At 42.4% G+C, this 21855-nt stretch overlaps 1 protein-coding gene across 1 annotated transcript in view; it reads right to left on the bottom strand.

The window, feature by feature from the left end:
• Window positions 1–7474: 7474 nt before the first annotated feature.
• Window positions 7475–21855, bottom strand: part of LOC144695821 (class I histocompatibility antigen, F10 alpha chain-like) — a 55948-nt gene continuing 41567 nt past the window's right edge. The window contains exons 5-7 of the mRNA XM_078566837.1: window positions 10913–11014; window positions 9666–9731; window positions 7475–9555 (exon numbers count right to left, since the gene is read on the bottom strand). Of these exons, the coding sequence (XP_078422963.1) occupies window positions 9479–9555; window positions 9666–9731; window positions 10913–11014 (245 nt within the window). The 3' untranslated portion in view covers window positions 7475–9478. The remainder of the gene's footprint in view (window positions 9556–9665; window positions 9732–10912; window positions 11015–21855) is intronic.

Below are 21855 nucleotides of genomic sequence, written 5' to 3'. Positions count from 1 at the left end.
AGCGCCTCGGGTTTTATTTTGTGGTGAATGAAATTCCCGCTGAAGAAAAACGTAAAGTTCTCCTGCTGAGTGCACGTGGAAGCAACACATATAACCTGATTGGAAACCTGACTGCCCCGAACGCACCCAGTTCTAAGTCATACAGTGAGTTAGTGGAACTCGTGAAATTGCACTTTCAACCCAAGCCGCATGTGACCATTCAGTGCCTTTGTTGCTGAGGAAGAACCACCACTGGTTCACAGCAAGAAGAAGCCTTTGTAACGGCAAAAGAAACTGCTTCATTCATCATGCTTGTTGGTACGTTGTGACCCATTTAAAGAGCTAGTGTTGACGTGTGATGCTTTTTATGGTGTAGGAGTCATTCTATCACATTAAATGGAGGACGGATCAGAAAGACCAATTGGCTACATTTCAAGAACACTTTCCCAAGCTAAAAAGGGCTATTCTCAATTGGAAAAAGAAGGTTGGTTGTATTTGGTGTCAGGAGGTTTCACCAATACCTTAGGACGACATTTTACAATTGTGTCTGAGCATGAGCCACTGACGGGTTTGTTCAGCAAAGACACAGCTATTCCACCTATAGCTTCAGCGAGAATCCAACATTGGGCTTTGATGCTATCAGTTTATGAGTACACATTCATGTACCGCCCTGGCTGGCATAAAGCCAATGCAGATGCACTTAGTCATCTTCCATTACCGGGTACTCTTATCAATACACCCGTTCCACAAGAGTTAGTGTTATTGTTAAATTTCTTAGATCCATCACCTGTATGTGCCAAACAGATCAAGAATTAGATGAACAGAGACCCATTACCGTAAAAAGTCAAAGACTTTGTTTTACAAGGACGGTCAAGAACACTTGTGTCTGATGACTCACGGCCATTTTATTCCAGAAACACTGAACTGAGTTGTCAGGATGGAATTTTGCTGTGGGGCCCTCTCACAGGGTAAAGTGTCAATCTTGGCAGAGCCCCACAGTGCACACCCAGGCATATCGAAGATGAAGATGCTGGCACGTGGCTATGTCTGGTGGCCAGGAATAGACAGTGACATCGAGAGCGTGGTTAAACACTGTTCCCTTTGCCAGCAGCAACTGAAGCTGCCTGTTTCAGCTCCTCTTCACCCATGGGAATGGCCTGATCCACCTTGGGTTAGACTGCATATTGACTATGTGGGACTGTTTCTAGGCACCATGTTCCTATTAATCATCGATGCACATTTGAAATGGCTTGATGTCTACGAAGTAAAAACGCCAACTCCAGCCGCAACTATTGAAAAGCTGCGTCATTCCTTCAGTATGTATGGTTTACCTGAGATTATTGTTTCTGACAATGGAACAGCTTTCACCAGAGACTGTACAAACGCTTGCTGGATTTTCTGATTTTTTTTATTGTAAATGTAAGAAACTTAAAGGGGGAGGAAGTATAGTAACTAGATGTATTGTCTCTCCCTCCTGTCAATCACTTATCATGTGATGCGATTGCGGGGTCTTCGACCAATAAGCTTATTGCATGGGTAATCCTGTGAGTGGGGCTTCTGACAGAGAGATCACATCTAGCATGTAAGGACCTCTACATGTCTCCTAGATAAAGTTTAGCCTTTTCTTCACCAAACCTGCTACCCCATCAAGTTATTACACAGCGGCAGTGCACTAGAGCAAAGACTGATGCAGCTACAAAGAGAAATCCAAACAGACCATACACAATGGGTACCTTCAAATAACAGAAATGAATGTCTGGTATCCCATGGAAAACATGTACATGAGGTGGTTGACAAGTGACAATGATGTGCATGACGAGGCGAAGAGAGGTGAACATGTTTTACACCATCAACCTTGTGGAACACAAAAGTTCCATCTCACCATCCAAAGTGTTTGCCAAGATTCAAATTATCTGTCCTAAGAAAGTCGGCAACTACCTGTTATTGGCCAAGATTGACACAGGGTAAGTGCCAACATACTATCCCTGCGAATTCGAAAAGACGTGTATCTACAGACATGGAAGCTGTAAAACTCTCCGTGTGCAATCCTAGTGCATCTAGGACAAGGTCCCAAATGCAACCAAGAACAACATCCAATAATGACAATCTCACAAATCACTGTGATCAATTAAAGAAACCTCCAGACAACGTTACCATTACAAGATCTGGGCACGCTAGCAGATTACCTCTATACTTTAGAGACTCATAGATTCATCATTTCTATAGTAAGTAAGCTTAGATGGTAATTTTTCAAAGCAACAATCAATCATTTTCTGTCTAAACTCACTGAATAAACTAACAGGGCCAAAGGAAACCCTCTTATAAGTAACATGTGATTCCTTGACAGTAATTGCTTTACATATTGTCATACTGACAATGAATTAGACAAGCCAGCAACAGATGATTTTAAGATAGTGAACTTCAATTAATTTTGAAGACAAGAAGAATTAATAGTTGTTATAAAAGTCTTGACTATATGTAGTAGTTAGTTTCTGATAAACGATAGGACTGTAGCTGTAAGAATAATCCTAACTTGTAAGATCACATGATCTGTGTAAACCAATCAGTTAGCAGCACAAGGAATCTCTAGGGGAAAGTTCTCCTTTAGTTATAGAGTTTGATATACACATGTAGCTGCTGCTGCTGTCTTGTAAATAGAGTTAAATGTTTCCACCAAAAGAAGTTGCCTGGAAAATCAACTCTATAACAAACTGGCGACAAGGATCAATCAGATCCAGTGCTGTCCTTTGCCCAGCGATTGTGAGTAGCTAAGATAATTAAAAGGAAAGGAAGATATACTCATCCGAGATGCCACAGTTTGGCAGAATCGATCTCTCTGAGGCAGCCACAGATGACTGGTCTCAATATATAAAACATCTTGAGTTTTACTTTCAAGCCATCAAAATCATGAGGGAGGAAAAGAGGAGACCGATACTCCTAGGTATTTGTGGGAGCAAAACCTACAGATTAATTAGAAGCTTGATGGCCCCCAGTGCCCCTGATTTGAAGGCCTTCAGTGAATTAATAGACCTCGTGATAGGACATTTCCAACCCGAGCCCTCAGTCACAATGCAGAGGCTCAGGTTCAATTCACGGAATAGAGCCCCGAGGGAGACAATTGCTATCTATGTGGTGAAATGAAAACAACTAATGGAATATTGTGATTTCAGTGAAGCCCTGAATGAGATGCTCAGGGATCGTTTGGTCTATGGCGTGCAAGAGGATGCTATTCTGTGAAGATTGCTAGCAAAAGTTGATATTGATTTAGGAAAGCGTTAGAAATAGCGCTTGTGATGTAAAACGTTGTAAGGAATTCACAAGTGATTCAGGATGCGCAAAATGGCACTGTTTTCCTAGTTGGACGGTCAGCCGAAGGTGGTGCGAAAAGCCGGGACTCTGCCGCGAAACGGGAAACAAGTGCCACTAACCGAAAATTTAGAGGAAACAACTCAACAGCAAATTTGAAAACTAATTTTTATCAATGTGAAAGCAATCATACTCCTCACAATTGGCAATTTAAAAACGTGGACTGTTATTTTTGTCACAAAAGTGGACACACATTGAAACATTGCAAAGTGAGATTAAAACAGGCTTCCAGGCAACAAATGAGGTCCAATAAAGCATATAGTGTGGAAGTGCCAGAAACAACCAATTCTGACATTTATTCCTTATCCAGCATGAAAGTTAGGAAGACAGAGTCAATTATTGTCACATTACAAACCCTTAAAAATGGAAGTAGACAGGGGTGCTTCTACCACTATAGTAGGAGAACACACTTTCAGATATTTAAATAAAAGTGCTCAACAATTAAATTTGGAACAAACTTCTGCCAAGTTGAAAACCTACACAGGTGAAGAAATACAGGTAAACGGTATCACCAGTGTACCTGTTATGATAGACACCAATCGGCACAGTTACCAGTGATGTTGATAGAAGTTGAAGGTTGTGATTGGTTGAAAAGGATTAAATTAAACTGGTCCAAAATCTTCCAGTTGCGAGCAGGGGGAGCTGCCAGAGCTGCTAAAAATATATGACATCGTCTTCAAGGATAAACTGGCAAAAATCCAAGGCCTATAGGCCAAGATTTAAGTGGACCCAGAAGCAACTCCTCGCTTCTTGAAAGCAAGACCAGTGCCATACGCCCTGAGAGAGAAGGTTGACACAGTTGAACCAGCTAGAGAGGTTGGTTGTCATAAAAGCAGTTCAGTTCTCAGAGTGGGCAGCACCCATAATCCCTGCCCTAAAACCAAATCAGACCGTCTGGATCTGTGGGGACTATAAACTAACGGGCAACAGAGCAGCCAAACTGGACAAGTACCCTATTCCCAAGATTGAAGACCTCTATGCCAAACTAGCAGAAGGGACACCATATACAAAGCTTGACATGAGTCACGCATATCAGCAACTGGGACTGGAAGATGCCTCCTGAGAATTTGTGACCATAAACACCCACAAAGGGTTACATCAATACACACACCTGCCCTTCAGTGTTTCTTCGGCCCTTGCCATTTTTCAAAGAACGATGGAGTTAGCAACTGGATTCATGGAAATGGAACACTTGGCTAATCTAGTGGAAGTCCTGAAATGATTTTTAGAAGCAGGAATGTGCCTAAAGAAGGAAAAAGTACTTTTCAGGAAAATGAAGTCATTCCTTCTAGCCACTGGTATATGCCCAAGGGTTACACCCTGTTGAAGAGAAGGTTAAAGCAATCAGAGAGGCACCTGCACCTAAGAATGCCTCTGAACTTAAATCATTTTTAAGGATGGTAAATTATTGTGGCCGATTTCTACCAAATTTATCCACAGTTCTGGCCCCTCTACATTCACTGCTAAAGAAAAACCAGCATTTGGTTTGGAAGTCACCCCAAGAAGAAGCCTTCATGAAAGTAAAACAGCTCTTGCACTCTTCAAATTTGTTACTGCACTACAACCCGACAAAGGAATTGGTGCCAACCTGCGATGCGTCCCCCTATGGAGTGGGAGCGGTACTATCTCACAAGATGGACGACGGTACAGAGGCCGATAGGCTATGTATCCAGGACACTTATCACAGCTGTAAAGGATACTCTCAGATTGAAAAGGAAGGTCTGGCGATTATTTTTGGTGTAAAAAAATTCCACCATTACATGCATGGGTGACACTTAATGATAGTATTAGACCACAAACTACTTTTGGGCTTATTTAGCAAGGAAAAGGCTATCCCTCTCATAGTTTCGGCACAAATTCAAAGATGGGCCCTAATTTTAGCAGCATATGAATATACCTTTGTGCATAGACCAGGGATTCATGTAGCCTATGCCGATGCCCTAAGTCGCTCTCCTTTGCAAGAGAACAATATCCATGTCTCAATTCCCCAAGCGCTCATATTAGTGATGAATTTCCTGGATTCCTCACCAGTCTGTACCAGGCAGTTAAGAAACAGGGCGAATTGTGATCCTGTCTCGAGTGAGAGGCCAAGTGTCACATGGATGGTCCCAGGAACCAGTCTCTGATGAATTGAAGTCATTTTTCAACCAAAGACATGAAATGAGCAGTCAAGATGGTATTCCATTATGAACTTAGTAGAGTTGCAGAGTGCCGATCTGGGGATCTCAAGAATGAAGACAATAGCGCAAAGTTATCTTTGGTGGCTGGGAACGGACAGTGATGTTGTGAAGATGGTTAAACAGTGTGTGCAATGCCAACAGCTACAGAAGTTGCCAATGGCAGCTCCATTACACCCATGGGAGTGGCCTGGTAGACTCTGGGTGAAATTGGGCATAGGTTACATTGGTCCTTTACTTGGAACCATATTGTTACTGATTATAGATGCTCATCCCAAGTGGTTGAACGTTTATGAGGTTAAGTTGCAAATGTCAGGTGCTACTATAGAAAAATTACGACAAAACTTTTCTAAAATGGATTGCCAGAAGTAATCGTCTCAGATAATGGTACTGCATTTACTAGCGCTAAATTTCAAAGGTTTGTCAGCCTGAATGGTGTCAACCACGTGAAAACTACACCATACCATCCATCATCTAACGGATTGGTGGAAAGAGCAGTACAAACTTTTAAGGCGGGAATGAAAAAGTTAACAGGTGAATCGTTGGAAACTAAACTTGCTCATTTCCATTTCACTACAGAACAACCCCCCCACTACTACAGGTGCAATACCTGCAGAGTTACTGATGAGGCGCCGTTTTTGAACAAGACTAAGCCTGATACTTCCCAATTTGGATGGGAAGGTGGAGAAAAGCCAAGGGAATCAAAAAACAACTCATGATTTGCATAGTCATGAGCGACAATTTACTGCTGGAGAAGTAGTATATGTAAGGAATTTTGGTGGAGGACCAAAGTGGTTAGCTGGTAAAGTGAGTTCTGTGACTGGACCATTGTCGTACCACATAGAAGTTGAGCGCTGGATCACACGTAAGCATGTGGATCATTTAAGAAGAAGGGAGATACCCCATCAAAATGATGTTCCACCTGTTGAACCTGTGGGTCCTGTTGAAGTTGCTCAACCAAGGACAGACAGGCCCGATGTCTCTATCGGAATGGTCGACACTGAACTGCATATGCCTGATGTTAATGCGATTCCAGAGAATGTGGTTCCTGTCAAAGAATCAGAAGTCGTGGAGCTACGACATTCCACATGGATCAAGAAACCACCTGAAAGACTGAACTTGTAATTTTATTACCTGTGTAAATATTGTAATGTCATAAGATAAAAATACTTGTAAATACAAAATGCAAAGAAAAGTTAAGGAGGGAGGAATGTAGTAATTATAGTTTCTGATAAACATTAGGATTGTAGTTTTAAGAATAATCCTGTATTGTAAGATCACATGATCTGTGTAAACCAATCAGTTAGCAGTGTGGGGAACCTCTAGGGGGAGTTTTTTTTCTAGTTATAGAGTTTGATGCACACATGTAGCTGCTGCTGCTGTCTTGTAAATAAAGTTCAATGTTTCCACCAAGAAAAGTTGCCTGGAAAATTAATTCTATAACACTAGATTAATACCACTTTTGAAAATCAGTCACTTAAAATACATGACACTGTAATTTTGAAAAACTTCTGTTAAGTTCACCTAATTACTGCATGTACCTTACAGTAATACAATGTATTGAAATGTGTGCCAATAATATCAAATTGCAAGCAGTATGTCTTTTAATGGCAATTGAAGATTTAACCCTTGATCATTAAGAGAACTGACATTATTAGTTATACTTATTACGTTACTGTTGTCTTTACATTAAATTAAGATTAGCTCGCCAGAATTACTTTTGTAGTTTTAAATGAAGACAGATCTGCACAGGTCTGTATATAGCTATGAAAACAACAGATAAGGACCATTGGCAGCGGAGACTTTGATCCATCAACTCATATGAATAGTTGGACCCCAGCCCAGAAACTAAGGTTAAATAAACTAATTAAGTTATAATTAAATAACTATCAATTAATTAGTAGTTTTACCACAAGATTAGCCTTTAAAACCACACAGGTTATTCATAAGTGATTTTAACTTAGTTTATTAAGAAGTAACAGTTTAGATATGATGCATTAGCTAAATAGACAGAAAAAGTGCATGACCCGTGACAGTTGAGAGCGGTACACTGATCCCAGAGGATGAATGGACAGTTGGCACAGAGTGTGCTGATCTCAGTAGCTTGTCATAGCAGCATTCTGCTCTCTAGTCGAAGTGTTAGGGAACTCTTCCCTCGGTTTTCCTCCAGCTTTCCTGGTCCATCTTTCACCTGAAGAAGGCAGTTGCCTGATGAGCACTGCCAGCTGACAAGGACTTGTTCATATACTTTATTTATGGGGGGCTGGTATTTTACCCTGTGTCAATCACCTGATCAAATGATTCTGACCAATGGATACAGGTCAGGTATACAAGATGGCAGGGTGGTTACTTCCCCCCGCTGTTCAACACCCCGGCTTGAGGTCACTGTGGTACGCAGGGTGCCAGCAGGCTTTCTGCTGTGGTTCAGGAAATGTTTCTAGATATTTAGAGACCTCAATGGGGGGAGCGCAATCATTGTGACCTTTATCTCCACCTTGTCTTGGTCCCTGACTCTTAAAAATTGTTTATGTTTTATTTTCAGAGTGTGAGAGAGAGAATTAAATGCTGTGCCAGCTAGTTCCATTAGCATTCTATATAATTCTAAAAAATACCATTTCTAGCATTATGTAATGATAAACAAAACATGAATATGTATTGTAAACAGGTATACTTCATTGGAAGGGGTCAAGTATCTTTAAAAAGAAAGGGTATGTTGTAATATTGAAACATATAAGACCCTGAGGGACCTTGACAGGGAGGATGTGGAGAGGATGTGTCCTCTTGTGGAAGAATCTAGAACTAGGGGTCACTATTTAAAAATAAGGGGTCACCCATGTTAAACAGAGATGAGGTGAAATTATTTTACTCAGAGAGTCGTGAGTCTTTGGAACTCTCTTCCTGAAAAGATGGTGGAAGCAGAGTCTTTGAATATTTTTAAGGCAGAGGTAGAAAGATTCTTCGTAATCAAGGGGTGATAGGTTATTGGTGGTAGGTGGGATGCAGATTTGAGGTTATTATCATATCAGCCATGATATTATTAAATGGCAGAGCAGGCTCAAGGGGCTGAATGGCCTACTCCTGCTCCTTGTTCGTATGTTCATAACATTCCTTTAAGGGATAGTAGCATGACATAAATTTAAGGGAAGTGTGTCAGGTGATCCAGCCTCAGTTTCACTTCGTCCTGAAGCAGAACACAGACACACAGCTCTGATGTCTTCGAGCTTTATACCTTTATAAGTATGTTCACATGTGTCTAGAATTAACAAATGAACCAGAACCTGTTTGCACAATCTCTTATGAATGATTGGTGCTTTTACATCACTTGTGGCTGCACAGTGTTGGACAACTTGTTCTTAAAGACAATTGTTTTCAAATGACAAATTCAGTTGTACATATCGGTAATACTTATTAAAACTGTGTCTCTCCTTCAAATGTAACATCAGAGCCAAAATCCCACCTTTGATGTACTGCACAGTTTCCAGTTCTAGTTTTTTCCCAATGATTTTTTTCCCTCACTGTTTGAAACCCTGAAATGATGATTTCCAATTCTGCATTGGTAAATAGGTTCTTTTTCCATACGATTGTAAATGTTTTCTGACCTTGTGGATACAGCTTGTCATCCTCATCTGTTTCTGTTCCCATGTCCCTGGCAATGACTGCCAGTCCCTCCAAATTCTCAGGGCTCTGATTAGTTTTCTAATGTTGGGTTACTTCCAGGGCTTTTTTCAACGTGGATCACAGTGCCTCAGTAAACTCTGTGTTATTTCCCCTTCCTCGTAATTTGTTAGGAGTTCTGTCATGTTGTTACCTAGGTTACATTTTATTGTATTTACATCAGAAACATTGTTTGCAGGATTTGAAGCGTCTATTTGGACTGAACTCTGTTCCTGCTCAGCTGTGGGTTTGTTACCTTCCACTGGGTCTGAAGAGGCTCTGGTTAGAGCTGAGGGTGGGGTTCAGTCAGCTCCAGTTCCACTTATTATCCATGGTGATGATAGAGTAGGGTCGGTCTCCAGAAATGGTTGTGCTGAATCTAATTAAAATATTAAGCACAGTCAACTGCACTATTTTTGAGAAAAGTGTAAACATGAACATTAATAGGCTAATAATTTAAACAGTATTTTGTAAAACTTGGAATCTCACCAATTTGATGTCCTTTCCCAGGATTCATATGGCATGGTTGCTGTGGGATTCCTGTTTTATCAGTTTCTATGGACAAGAGTAAGGAGCTTTAATTGCAAATACTTTTCCACTACATGTTATCCACTGAGATATGTTAACTCTGGTGAATTTTAAACTGAAGTATATTTTTTATCCTGGGCAAAAGTGGTTGAGAGGTTACAATGGAAACCTGTGAACATAAGAACAGTGGAAATGGGAACAGGGAGTTGACCATATGGCCTGTCAAGCCTGCTCCACCATTCAATATGATCATGGCTGATCTTTGGTTTTTAACTCCATTTTCCCAGCTGCTTCTCATATCCTTTGATTCACTAAGGGACAAAAAAGGCCTGTTTATCTCAGTCTTAAATATGTTCAATGATGGAGCATCCACAACCCTTCTGGGTAGAAAATTCCAAAGATTGACAACACTCTGAGTGAAGTTATTTTTCCTCATCTCAGTCCTAAATGATTGTCCCCTGAGAATGTGTCCCCTAAGTTCTAGTTTCCCCAGCCAGGGGAAACAACCTTTCTGTGTCTACCCTATTAATGCTCTTCAGAATCTTTTATGTTTCAATGAGATCACCTCTCATTCTTCAAAACTCAAGAGAAAATAAGCCCATTTACTCAACCTCTCATCATAGGGCAACTCTCTCACCCCAGGGACCAATCTAATGAACCTTCACTCGATCGCCTCCAATGCAAATAAGATCCTAAAAAATAGAGGCAAGAGAAGGCCATTTGGCCCTTTGAGCCTGCTCTACCATTCAATAAGATCATAGTTTATCTAATGTGGCATTAACTCCACACTGCTGCCTGCACACTGCCCAATTTCTAATTCAATAACAAAAATGAGAAAATGGGCTAATATTGACAGAGAGTTGATGATTTTAACAAAAACAGCAAAACTGAAACCAAAGAAAGAGGCATACATTCAATCTGTGGACATTAAAGGAGAAAGTGACAATAGAGAATACAAAGAAAGGAATAACACAATACGCTGAAAGGTTTGGATAAAGTATGGTAGGAGGAGGCATTTGTGAAGTATAAACCCTGGCAAAAAGCTGTTGGCCCAAATAGCCTGTTCTTTTCAATAAATGCTATTTATTTCCATATAATTCCCCTCTCTCTCACTATCTCCTCTCAGTGTCCTGTACTCGCAGTACTGGAGATTGCCCCACACTCACTCTGTCCCCTCAGTTCCACATTCCCCTCTCTCTGATTCTTACTTCTCCATGATCGCTTCACGATGACTATTCCAATTATTCCAAATATAACAGTCACTGCAGCAATCACTGGTCCAGTTATAATTCCATTGTTTTCTGGGATATCTGAAACACATATGAATAATATCAGTATTGTCTCTCTGTTCCTGGGTAAATTCCCAGCCTGTGTTAGTTTGTTTGTTTGTTGCTCTATCTCCCATTATTATATCGGGCGGAATCGTCCCAGATTTGCACTGTGTGTGGCAGCGAGTGGGTAAAAAGACATTTTACTCACTGGCCGCAATGGCGGGTTTTCACACGGTATTGTCCAAAACCCGCCACATTATTTCTGCATTCCCGGGAAACATGGCATATCCAAACATGGGCTCTCATTCGTTGCATCGTCACATCTGGCACCAGATTTAAGGTACAGCCATGCTCAGTGCTTCCAGCCCAGGACTGCAGCAAAGAGGACGTGGCCCTGAAAGGCAAGAAGACGGCAGCTCTCGAGTGCTTTTTGGACACTGGAGGCCTGCTGCGATGTCCTCTACCCGCATTCTGGCTGCAGGAGGGGCAACTACATTACCATTTCAGCTTGGTAAGTGATGGCAGTGGTGATCAATGCCAATGCTGCAGGGGAGACTTTGGCCATCCAATGCAGTTAGGGGATGAATGATCTCATCTATGAAGCCAGGGTATGGCAGCCATTTCATCTCTCTAAACTCACACACTCAACCCCATCACACATTCACTGGCAACTCACTCACTGCCAGCTCAAGGGTCATCACCACCCATTCTCACACACATACCCTCACAAGTCCATCTGGCCTCATCTCCTCTGGAGACTGCTTCCTCAGCCCTCACCACCTTGAGGCCTCTTGCACAGATCAACTTGTGTCCCACACACACCCTGGGATACCCTCCTTCCCCCATACAGCCTTCGTCCTGCAGCCTCTTCCCTTGCCTGAGGCCACTTCTCCCCCTTCACGAAGCAGGCCCTAGTCCTGCAGTCATTGAAAAGCCACCCACACATGGCTGATCAGGTAGGTAGAGACCTGCCGTGAGCTCCCCCTAAAAGTGATGAGGTGCTGTCCATGAAGCCTGGCACTGATGACTGCGAGTATTGCCCGAAGCAAAGTAGGCAAACAAGCCTTGAAGTCCCTAGTGAAGTGCAGCCCATCAGGTGCACATTGCTTGTGTGCTGTTGTGAAACATGCCAGCGTGTTTTCCCGCCGACGTAAGCAGACAATCCAGCAGTGGGGGGTGGGAGGAGGGGGGGCTGGCCTGGTAATGATATGCTGCTATATTATAATGAGGTTCCTGATGTTCGATGGTGGAGAATGTGGCCCATCATCGGCTTGTTGAGTGGATGATTGGGAACTGGTTTCATGCTGTGAAACCAATAGCACCATATTGTCCACTCATGCCCAACACGACCAACACCAGCGGGCATGGGAAATTCTGGCCATTGTATGGCCCAGGAGTCAGCATCACTCCAGATTCCCACATGTCTGCTGATAGGAGATACCAATTTTCTATTGAAATAAAGGCAAACTTTATACATGAACAGCAATTTAAAACATCGACCCCTGGAACTCAGATTAGTAGCCTGACAACACTGGGTTAGGGCAGGGATCGAGAGAGGTCATGGACAGGTAGCAGTGAGCACATTTGAGACACAATTGAGGCTTCAGCACAAAATCTAAGCTGTCACTCCAATGTAGCACTGAGGGGGTGCTGCACTGTCAGTACTGAGGGAGTTCTGCACTGTCAGTGAGTGAGTATTGAGGGAGTTCTGCACTGTCGGAGGGCCAGTACTGAGGGAGTGCTGCAGTTTCAGAGCATGAGTACTGAGAGAGTGCTGCATTGTCAAGTGGGCAGTACTGAGGGATTATTGTACTGTCAGAGATGCCATCTTTTGATGAGATATTAAAATGAGGCCTCTCTGTCCTCTCGGGTGGACTTAAGGTGCTACCTTGATTAAGGGCGAGGAAGTTCTCCCCAGTCCAAAAACAAAATATTGCAGATGCTGGAAATCTGAAACAAAACAGAAAATATTGGAAATACTCAGCAAGTCTGGCATCATCTGTGAAGAGAAAGAGAGTTAATGTTTCAGGTTGTGACCTTTCATCAGAAACAGAACAAATGGCCTCATTATGAATGCTTGGCTGTGGTCAAGAATGGCTAATGCACTTAGCTCAGCAGGAGCCTGGTGACACAGGTTATTTGTTTGATTGACATATTTATTACCTTGTAATAAGTTATTTTTTCTTTGATGTGGTTTTTCAATGCCTGTGTGTTCATTTACAAATGATTAAGAAATGTGACATGAATGAAAGCTTTTGACACTGATAACATGAATGACTATTGTTTATTGACACTTATATGAGGTTGGAAAAAAAATCTTCTCAGTTCAAAAGTAGATGTTATTGGTTTCAGGGGCATTTTAAAGACTTGCCAGATTTTCAATCTGCTTATTTCTTCTGTACATAGTGGATACCGGGAGATTGGTTATGGAGGATGCAACAAGGTGGGCATGGAAGGGTTTCTGGAGTAATGGAAGTGGTATGGATGGGACATGGGGGCACTGAGGTGGCATGGAATAGATATGGGGGGGCATGGGGGTGTAGGGATTACGAGGCATACGGAGGAGGCATGGGGATGGGGGGAAATGGATAGGGTATATGAGGGGGGCATGGATGGAGAATGGGGTCTGTAGGAGGTATGGGGGCATAGATGGAGAATGGGGTCTCTAGGATGTATGGGGGCATGGATAGAGAATGGGGTCTGTAGGAGGTATGGGGGCATGAGTGGAGGATGGTGAGCATGAGGGTTGAGGGGAGTGAGGGGTGAGGGCTAGAGTACCTAACAACTATGTAGAAGACTGGGCCAATGTCCCAGAGAGTCGAGATGGGCCTTCTAACCACCCTGCCTTGGCACTTGTTCACCTCTATCGTAGCCTCGGGTCCAGCTAGGGAATCTGGAAACTTGCCCGTCCACTTCTCACGAGAAGAAAATGCTGTGAGAGCAGGAGGAGGTGTTGGGTTCAGGATCACAGTGTTGGAGAAGATTTTGCCCTCTAAGTGCATCGTTAAGACTTCCTTAATAATAGATTCCAGCATTTTCCCGATGATTAACGCCGGGTTAATTGGTCTGTAGTTCTCTGTTTTCTCTTTTCTTCCCTTCTTGAATATTAGTGTTACGTTTGCTAAATTCCAATCTGCTGGAACTGTTATAAGAATCTTGGGACTTTTGTAAAATCATAACCTGTGCAACAACTATCTTTGCACCTACCTCTGTTAGAAGAGTAAGAAGTGCACGGTCAGTGAGGGGAGGCTTCGGCCTGAGTGAGACAGACACCGAGTGAGTATATTTAGGAATTTGGTTCAAAGTGGGAATTCGATGGATGGGGGGAAAAAGCTGCTTTAGGCAAGGTTTTCTGCAATAAATAAAGTGTGCTGAGTGGGGAGTTCGGTGAAGGGTCATGAGAAGGTGCTTTTCTCCTTCTACGTTTTTTCAGCCTCCGGTATTTGATTTCCACTTTAGTGCAGCAGAAGGAGCAGGTAAACCAGTAACTGGTATTATTAATTTCATCAGGATTGTAAGTACTGCATTGTTTTATTGTTATTGTAGAGTTTACTGGCAATGCCAAAATCTATTGGGAGGTTTAGGCTTTCTTAATTATAATTAATTAATTGGCAATTATTAATTAATTAATAAATATTGGAGAAGGCAGGGCAGGTGATGTACTGCAATTGCAGGATGTGGAAGCTTCTGGATACTGGTGGGCAATAAGTGTTTGCGGCTGCAGGAACTTTAGCTCCGAGGTATTGAGCTGGAGGCTGAGATACAGAAACTGCAGTATATCAGGAAGGGGGAAAGCTACCTGGACACTTTATTCCAGGATGCAGTCACACCCCTTAGGGTACAGTGTTCTGATTTGGTCAGTGGTCAGGGACAGGAGGGTGTGACTGCAAGTGAGGCAGGGAAGCAGACCCAGAGGGCAGAAGCCTCAGCCCTTGCAATTGTCCCACAGGTTTGAGGTTTCTTTCAGTTTGTTTCGATGAGAGTGGGGGCTGCAGGATGGATAAGCTAACTGGCCATGGCACTGTGGTACAGGAAGCCTTTCAAGTGGGGGGAGTTACAAGGGTTGTATTGGTAGTAGGGGACGGATAGTCTGAGGGATTGATACTGTTCTCTGCAGCAAATAGCGTGAACCTAGATGGCTGTGTTGTTTGGAACATCTGCTCAGGGATGGACAGGAACTTGCAGTGGGAAGGGGAAGGACCCAGTCATTGTAGTCCATGTTGGTACCAACGACATAGACAGAGAAGGAGGTTCTGCATAGTAATAATGAGGAACTTGGGGCTAAATTAAGATGCAAAACCTCAAAGGTCATAATCTCTGGATTATTACCTGAGCCATGTGCAAATAGGCATAGGACATGTCAGATTAGGGAGATGAATGTATGGCTCAAAGACCGGTGTGGGAAAAGTAGATTCCGGTTCGTGGGACGCTAGCACCAATACTGGGGAAAGTGTTATCTGTACCATTCAGATGGTGTGCACCTGAACCGTGCTGAGACCAGTGTACTCATGAGCTGCATAACTAGGGAAGTAGAGAGGGTTTTAAACTAAGTAATGGGGGCAAGGGTACAAATTTGGGAGGATGTGGTAAACTAAAGAGCAGAGGCAAGGCAAAAGAGAAAGGTATTATTACAGGAAATGAAAAACAGACTGTGACAGGAAGGGACAGAGAGTACAAACCTAACAGTAAATCAACTGAAGAAAAGAAGTTATAAAAAGAATAAAAGGATAAAACTAAAGGCTCTATATCTGAATTTATGAAGCATTTGAAACAAAACAGATGAACTGAGAGTGCACATAGAAATAAATAAGTATGATTTGATAGCCATTACAGAGACATGGTTGCAGGAAGGTATGGATTGGGACCTGAACATTAAAGAGTATAGGACATTTAGGAAGGACAGGCAGCAAGGAAAAGGTGGAGGTGTGGGCCTTTCAGTTAATGATGGTATTAGCACAATAGAGAGGGATGACCTAAGTTCAGGAAACCAGGATGTGGAAACAGTTTGGGTAGAGATGAGAAATGGTAAAGGCAAGAAGTCATTTGAGGGAGTCGTGTACAGGCCCCCTAATACTAACCACATGGTAGGGTGGAGCAGAATGGAAGAAATAATGGGAGCTTGTCAGAAAGGCATGGCGATAATCATGAGAGATTTTAATCTACATATGGGCTGGAAAAGTCAGATGGGCAAAGGTAGCCTACTTGAGGAGTTCATAGAATGTTTCCGGGATAGTTTCTTAGAACAGCATGTTCTGGAGCCAACCAGAGAGCACACTGTACTAGACCTGGTATTGTGCAATGAGATGGGATTAATTAATGATCTCATAGTGAAGGCATCCCCTAGGTAGCAGCAACCATAATATGACTGAATTTTACATTCAGTTTGAGGCAGAGAGGAGATAGTCCAAGATTATCGGCAGGATTTTCCGCACCTGCCCGTCGCTGTGATCTTCCAGTCCCACCGCAAGTCAACGGACTTCTGGCTGGGGCACCAGCTTGCCCGTGGCGGGTACCGCCCACGACGAGGCAGGGAAATCTAGGCCTATGTTTTTAAGCTTAAACAAAGGCAATTATGACTGCATGAAAACAGAGCTGGCTAAAGTAAATTGGCAAATTAGGTTACGGGATAGGTCAACAGAGATGCTTTGGCAAACATTTAAGAGGATATTTCAGAATACACAGGGTAGATACATTTCAATGAGTAAGAAAATGTCCAAGGGATGGACACACCATTTATGGTTAACTAGAAAGGTTGAAGATACTATCAAACTATAATTGTGCAAAGAGAGGTGAAAGCCAGAAGATTGGACAGAATATAAGGAACAGCAAAGGATGAGTAAAAGATTAATTAGGTGGGAAAATTTTGAGTACAAGAGAAAGCTAGCCAGGAATATAAAAACAGATAATAAGAGTTTCTATAAAGCATTGAAGAAACTTAAGGGACTAAAACTTGACAAATCCCTAGTACCTGATGGTATTATCCAAGGGTTATGCGAACAAGGAGCACGAGTAGACGATTCGGTCCCTCGAGCCTGCTTCGCCATTTAATAAGATCATGGCTGATCTGATAGTAACCTCACATCCGCATCCCGCCTACCCCTGATAACCTATCACCCCCTTGCTTACTAAGAATCTATCCACCTCTGCCTTAAAAATATTCAAAGGCTCTGCTTCCACCACCTTTTCAAGAAGAGAGTTCCAAAGACTCACAACCCTTTGAGAGAGAAAATTTCGCCTCATCTCCATTTTAAATGGGTGACTCCTTATTTTTAAACAGTGACCCCTAGTTCTAGATTCTCCCACAAGAAGAAACATCCTCTTCACTTCCACCCTGTCAAGACCCCTCAGGGTCTTATATATTTCAATCCAGTTGCCTCTTACTCATCTAAACTCCAGTGGATACAAGCCTAGCCTGTCCAACCTTTCCTCATAAATCAACCCACCCATTCCAGGCATTAGTCTGGTGATCAATACTGTACACAGTACTTCAGATGTGGTCTCACCAGTGGCCTGTACAACTGAAGCATAACCTCCGTACTTTTGTATTCAATTCCCCTCACGATAACGGACAACATTCTATTAGCTTTCCTAATTTTTGCTGTACCTGCATACTAGCCTCTTGTGATTCATGAGCTTGTAGATCCCTCTGCACCTCAGAGCTCTGCAATCTCTCATCATTTAGATAACATGCTTCTTTTTTATTCTTTTGGCCAAAATGGACAATTTCACATTTGCTGAGATTATAATCCATTTGTCAGATTTTTGTCCACTCACTTAACTTATCTATGTCCCCTTTGTAGCCTCCTTATGCTCGCTTCACAACTTACTTTCCTACCTATCTTTGCATCATCAGCAAATTTAGCAGCTATACCTTCGGTCCCTTCATCCAAGTCATTTATGTAAATTGTTAAAAGTTGAGGCCCGAGCACTGATCCCTGCGGGACATCACTTGACACTTCTTGCCAACCAAAAAATGACCCACTTATGCCTACTCTCTGTTTCCTGGTAGCTAGCTAATCTATCAGTGTCAACATGTTACCTCCACAGCATGAGCTTTTAATTTCTACAATAACCTTTGATGTGGCCTTTGGAAATCTAAATACAGTTCATCCACAGGTTCCCCTTTATCCACAGCACATGTTACATCTTCAAAGAACTCCAATAAATTGGTTGAACATGATTTTCTTCTATAAAAACCATGTTGATTCTCCCTGAGTACCTTGATTTTTTTCTAAGTGCTCTGCTATAACGTATTTAACAATAGCTTCTAACTTTTTCCCTATGACAGATATTAAGCTAATTGGCCTGTAGTTTCCTGTTTTCTGTCTTCCTCCCTTTTTGAATAATGGAGTTACATTAGCTTTTTTCCAATCTAATGGAATCTTCTCCGAATCTAGGGAATTTTGGAAATTAAAACCAATGCACCAACAATCACTTCAACAATCACCAACAGTCACTTCTTCTAAGACCCTAGGGTGAAGTCCATCAGGACCTGGGTGTTTCTCGGCCCGCAGTTCGAACAATTTGCTCAGTATCACTTCGCTGGTGACTATAATTTTCTTGAGTTCCTCCCTCCCTTCGATTTCCTGGTTTGCAGCTATTTTTGTGATGTTACTTGTATCCTCTACAGTGAAGACCAATGCAAAATACCTGTTCAATCCATCTGCTGTCTCCTTATTTTCCATTATTAATTCCCCAGACTCAATTTCTGTTGGACCAAAGTTCACTTTGTTAATTCTTTTTTAAATATCTATAGAAACTCTTACTACTTGTCTTTATATTTCTAGCTAACTTTCTCTCATGCTCTAATTTTCCCTCCTTATTAATCTTTTATTCATTCTTTGCTGTTTTTTATATTCTGTCCAATCTTCTGACCTGCCACCCATCCTTGTGTAATTGTATATTTTTTCTTTAAGTTTGGTACAATCTTTAACTTTTTTAGTTAACCATATTTGGTGGGTCCTCCCTTGGACTTTTTCTTTCTTGTTGGGATGTATCTATTCTATGTATTCTGATATATACCCTTAAATGTCTGCCACTGCATCTCTATTGACCTATCCCTTAACCTAATTTGCTAGTTCACTTTAGCCAGTTCTGCTTTCATGCCCTCATAATTGCCCTATTTACATTTAAAATACTAGTCTTAGTCCCGCTCTTCTCGCCTTCAATCAGAATATAAAATTCAATCATATTATGACCAATTATATTATGATGGCGACGCCTTCACTTTAGGTCATTAATTAATCCTATCTTGCTGCATAATACCAGGTCTAGTATAGCCCCCTCTCTGGTTGGCTTCAGAATGTGCTGTTCTAAGAAACTACTGGAAAGCATTCATGAATTTTTCATCTAGGCTACCTTTGCCCATCTGATTTTCCCAGTCCACATGTAGATTCAAATCTCCCATGATTATTTGCCGTACCTTTCTGACAAGCTCCCATTATTTCTTCCTTTATACCCCATCCTACGTGTAGTTAGGGGACCTGTACACCACTTCCACAAGTGACTTCTTGCCCTTATCAAATCTTATCCAAAACCACTTCTACATCCGCATTTCTTGAACTTAGGTCACCCCTCCCTATTCTGCTAATGCCATCTTTAATTAATAGAGCCACCCTTCCTAAATGTCATGTACCCTTCAATATTCAGATCTCAATCTATGTCTTCTGGCCGCCATGTCTCTGTAATGATGATTAGATTGTACTTATTTATTTCTATTTGTGCTATCAGTTCATCTGATTTGTTTTGAATGCTACCTGCATTCAGATTCAGAGCCTTTAATTTTGTCCTTTTATTATTTTTCTAACCTCTAGCCTTATCTTAGATTTGTACTCTCTGTCCCTTCCTGTCACTGTCTGTTTATCATTTCCCATATTAATACATTTCTTTCTTGCCTCATCTCTGCTCTTTACCACAGCTTCCCAAATTTGATTCCTTAACCCCGCTATTTAGTTTAAAATCCTCTCTAGTTATGCAGCTCGCAGGGACACTGGTCCCAGCAGTGTTCAGGTGTAGGCTGTCCCAACAGTACAGCCCTCACTTTCCCCAGTTCTGGTGCCAGTGCTTCATGATCCAAAACCCACTTCTCTCACAGCAGTCTTTGCATGCTTTCATCTCTCTAATCTTATTTGCCCTATGCCAATTTGCACGTGGCTCAGGTAATAATAGAGATTATTACCTTAGAGGTTCCACTTCATAATTTGGTGCCTAGCTCCTCATACTGACAATGCAGAACCTTTTTCCTTGTCCTGCCTATGTCATTGGTACCTACATGGACCATAACAACTGGATCTCCCCTTCCCACTGCAAGCTCCTCTCCTGCCCTGAGCAGATGTAGAAAACCCTGGCACCAGGAAGGCAACAGAGCTTTCTGGACTCTCGCTCTTTGCTGCAGAGAACAGTGTCAATCCCCCTCACTATACTGTCCCCTACTATTACTACATCACTTTTCTATTTCCCCCGCTTGAACGGCTTCCTGTACCATAGTGCCATGGCCAGTCAGCTCATCCACCATGCAGATCTCGCTTTCATCCATACAGGTTTCAGGCACCTCAAACCTGTTTGACAATTGCAAAGACTGAGGCTCCTCCAATACTGTCTGCTCGGTCCCATTACCTACCTCACTGACAGTCACATCCTCCTGTCCCTCACTGCTGACCAAAACAGATGTTTAAGAGGTGTGACCAACTTCTGGTACAACATATCCAGGTATCTCTCCCCCTCCCTGATGTTGTGCAGTGTCTGCATTTTGGCTTCCAGAATAATGTTGATTCACAATTCCTCCAGCTGCTTACTCTTGTTGCAGACGTGTTTGTCCTGGATCACGTTAGTGTCGATGAGTTCCCACATTCCACAGTTGCAACACAACTCCTGTCTTGCCATTGTTATTTATGTTGTTTAGTTAATTTAATAACTTTTTCATTAATTTGGACTAATTGTTATGTATACTACAATTTATTGTGTTTATTTGATGCTAGTAGCTAATTGGCTAAATATTCACGCACCAACCAGCTCCTCCCGCTGCATCGAAGTAAGAAAAAGGTAGGGAGAAAAAAGAGGAGCACCTCCTTCCCCTTCACCAAACTTCCCACTCACCAAACTCATATCAACTCACTTTGCTTGCAATCTGCACTCCACTTGCACTTTATAGTCTTTGGAGCTGAGACAAAAACAACTAGATTGGACTTGTTAGCCAATTAAATAATCAGCTGCTCTCCAGTCATGTTTATTTATCCCTCCTAAGGCAAACTCGTATCAGCTGACTCTGCTTGCAATGTGTGCTCCATTTTCCTCTTTCTTTTCTATTCTAACTGTCTTTGCTAACCTTGGTCACTTTGTAACCATGGAGAGAATTTTCTGTGCCATTTGGCGTCAGACGTCATGTTGGGCGTGAGCGGACAATAAGTAAGGAAGGCCAAAAATCAGTTTCAAGCCTTCGTGAAACCAGTTTGCAATTGTCTGCTCCACCCGTCAATGGCGGGCTGCGTTTCCCGCCACTGCACATCAGGAAATTTATTGTAAGTCCTGCTCATGGGAATCATCCCCCACATCAAATTTACTGCCCGCATAGGCAGGAAAACACGCTGGTGCAGAACACGCCTTGACAAGTGTGACGTGCAGAAGTCTAGGCTTACAGTTAGGGCCTTGCTCACATCGCGGACATCCGAGGAGCAGAAGATTCTGAAGCCCTACAGCAACTGGACCCTGGAGGAACACCTACATCACATGCTGGGTGGATTCTCATGGACATGGTTCCACCATGAAGCAGCTCACGGAAGGTGAGAGGTGTCCGTTGAGGGTCTGCTTCAGGACATCAATTTCTTGGCCATGGTCTGCTATGGATGATCATCGAGGGGGCTGGAGAGGAAGATCTAGCTATG

This window comes from Cetorhinus maximus, chromosome 21 (genome assembly GCF_964194155.1).
Source record: "Cetorhinus maximus chromosome 21, sCetMax3.hap1.1, whole genome shotgun sequence".
Taxonomy (NCBI): domain Eukaryota; kingdom Metazoa; phylum Chordata; class Chondrichthyes; order Lamniformes; family Cetorhinidae; genus Cetorhinus; species Cetorhinus maximus.
This window is presented reverse-complemented; position numbering and strand designations above follow the sequence as displayed.